Source organism: Coffea arabica, chromosome 5c, assembly GCF_036785885.1.
Source record: "Coffea arabica cultivar ET-39 chromosome 5c, Coffea Arabica ET-39 HiFi, whole genome shotgun sequence".
NCBI classification, from domain to species: domain Eukaryota; kingdom Viridiplantae; phylum Streptophyta; class Magnoliopsida; order Gentianales; family Rubiaceae; genus Coffea; species Coffea arabica.
The window spans coordinates 38,127,558-38,129,708 of NC_092319.1; the positions used below are offsets into that span (position 1 = coordinate 38,127,558).

A 2,151-nucleotide genomic window follows, 5' to 3' on the forward strand; every position below is an offset into this window, starting at 1 on the left:
GGAATGTACTTAATTCTTAGCCGTTCAAGCATTTTGACGTGAACTCCAACATCTTCTAAATGAAAGAGCCCAGTTACTCAACTTTTCATCGCTCAAAAATCATATAGTCATAGCTATCATCATTTTTTGACATGAAAGTCGATATTTTTAGGTGGAGACCCCCGATTACTAGGCAACGATAACTAGCGGAGTATAGTTCAACTAAATAAAATAAGTATATATCACGAATAAGAACATAAAAGTCTGCTTCATATCCCAATAATGTGGAGAATTAATATTAATAATTAGGCCAAATTCACAAGAAAAATGCTAGAAAAATATTTACAATGCCTAGAAAAATTAGCTAAAAATTGAAAAAGTCTCAAAATACCAAATATTCACCAAAGAAGCTCTTTAAAGCAACACCTTTTAACACTTAACACATTCATACACATATCGCTTTAACAATAATAACACTCGAAATGCAAGCCATTGCCTTATCAGGGAATCAACAATAAAAATTTGAAAAATTTTGTCCCAAATATTCAAAATTTTCGCTTCACCCATTTACCTCTCTCCCAGACTTAAGACAACATTGTCCTCAATGTTAGGGATAAAATAAGGAAATAACAACAGGAAAAGAGATGAAAATGAAACTTCTCTAATAACAAATGAAGTGCCAAAGACCAAATGGGGTGAGAGAAGTTGCTAGTTACCATCCAATAGTCAAGGTCAAGAAGCCATCCTACCAACCTATAAAAAGACAAGAAAACACTACAAATAAGAGTTAACTATACCACCAAATAACCCAAACGAGAAAGCAATAAAATTGTAAGGAAATAAACACCACCATTAATCCTAAATGAAAGAAAAATATTAAATGAAATTAAAAAGAAAATTGGGTTGCCTCCCGAGAAGCGCTAAGTTTAACGTCTTCAGCCAAACAGGGTCACATATGATTGTGGTAGATGAAATAGTTCAAATGATTTCATAGTTTTCTTATTGTGTGCCTACAATTTTGCATGATTTTTCGCATCTCCATTGTGCAACTATTGAAGAAGAATATGCACGATGATTTTGCAAAGGGATGACCTCTACATCCTGCTCTACTACATATTTTTCAGCATGCAAATCATTAGAAGCAATGATATAGGAACAAGACCCCTCATATGAAGAGTATTTTAAGGGTTCAAAGATATTAAATTCTTCTTTCTTTTTACCAACCCTTAAAGTCAATTTCCCTTTTAATAAGTCTATATTAGCTTCCCCCATAGCTAAGAACCCTCTACCAAGGATAATTGACACAGAAATATCTTTCTCTATGTCAAGAACAAGAAAATCAGGAGGAAAATAAAATTTACTGACTTTAACTAACAAATCTTCTACAATACCAACAGGATAACATACTAAATGATCAACCAGTTGTAGAATCACTTGAGTAGGCCCCAAATTGGCAAACTTCAATTTCCTAAAAAATGATAGAGGCATCAAATTAACACTAGATCCAAGGTCGCACAAACATTTATCAACAAGAATATGTTCAAATTGGCAAGGCACAGTAAAACTTGTTGGATCTTTCATCTTGATAGGAAGACGATTTTGTAGTACTGCACTGCATTCCTTAGTAAGAGACACCTCTGCCAAGTCTTCTAACTTCTTTATAGGAGACACTATCTCCTTCAAGAACTTTGCATAAGCAGGTATATTATCAAGAACTTCAGAAAAAGGCATGTTCACTCGAAGTGTCATGTGCATCTCTACGAACTTTTGGTATTACTCATTAGTTGCCTTTTTCTTAAACCTCTGGGGAAAAGAGATAGGCGGTACATAACATTTCACCTCAGGCGTTGGCTATCTTCCCCTTGATTCTTTTCACCTAAACCATTCTCCAAATCTCCAGTTTCTTCACTATTAATGGCAATTTCACTCCTATCTTGCTTTGCACTTGGATTAGTCTGGGGCTTAATGATAGGATAATCCAATACTTTACCTGAACGAAAAGTCACGGCCACAGTAGTTTCTTTTGGACTCACCTCAGTGCTACTAAGCAATTTTCCTTGTACCTTTTCAGTTACTGCCTTTACCAGCAGACCAACTTGCCTTTCAAGATTTTGAATGGAGGCTTGTTGAGATTGGGCAATTCTATAGAATTGGTCCATCCTTTGGTCCAAC

General features: G+C 35.1%; 1 protein-coding gene across 1 annotated transcript; it reads right to left on the bottom strand.

The window, feature by feature from the left end:
- Positions 1-978: 978 nt before the first annotated feature.
- On the bottom strand, positions 979-1,734 carry LOC113689385 (uncharacterized). The gene has a single exon (XM_027207164.1). It carries the CDS (start codon positions 1,732-1,734, stop codon positions 979-981), a length of 756 nt encoding a protein of 251 aa, XP_027062965.1.
- Between the last annotated feature and the right edge of the window lie 417 nt (positions 1,735-2,151).

What these genes read in the sequence shown, in the direction of transcription:
- LOC113689385 (XM_027207164.1), bottom strand. Translation starts at nt 1,734, where the DNA reads ATGCACATGACACTTCGAGTGAACATGCCTTTTTCTGAAGTTCTTGAT.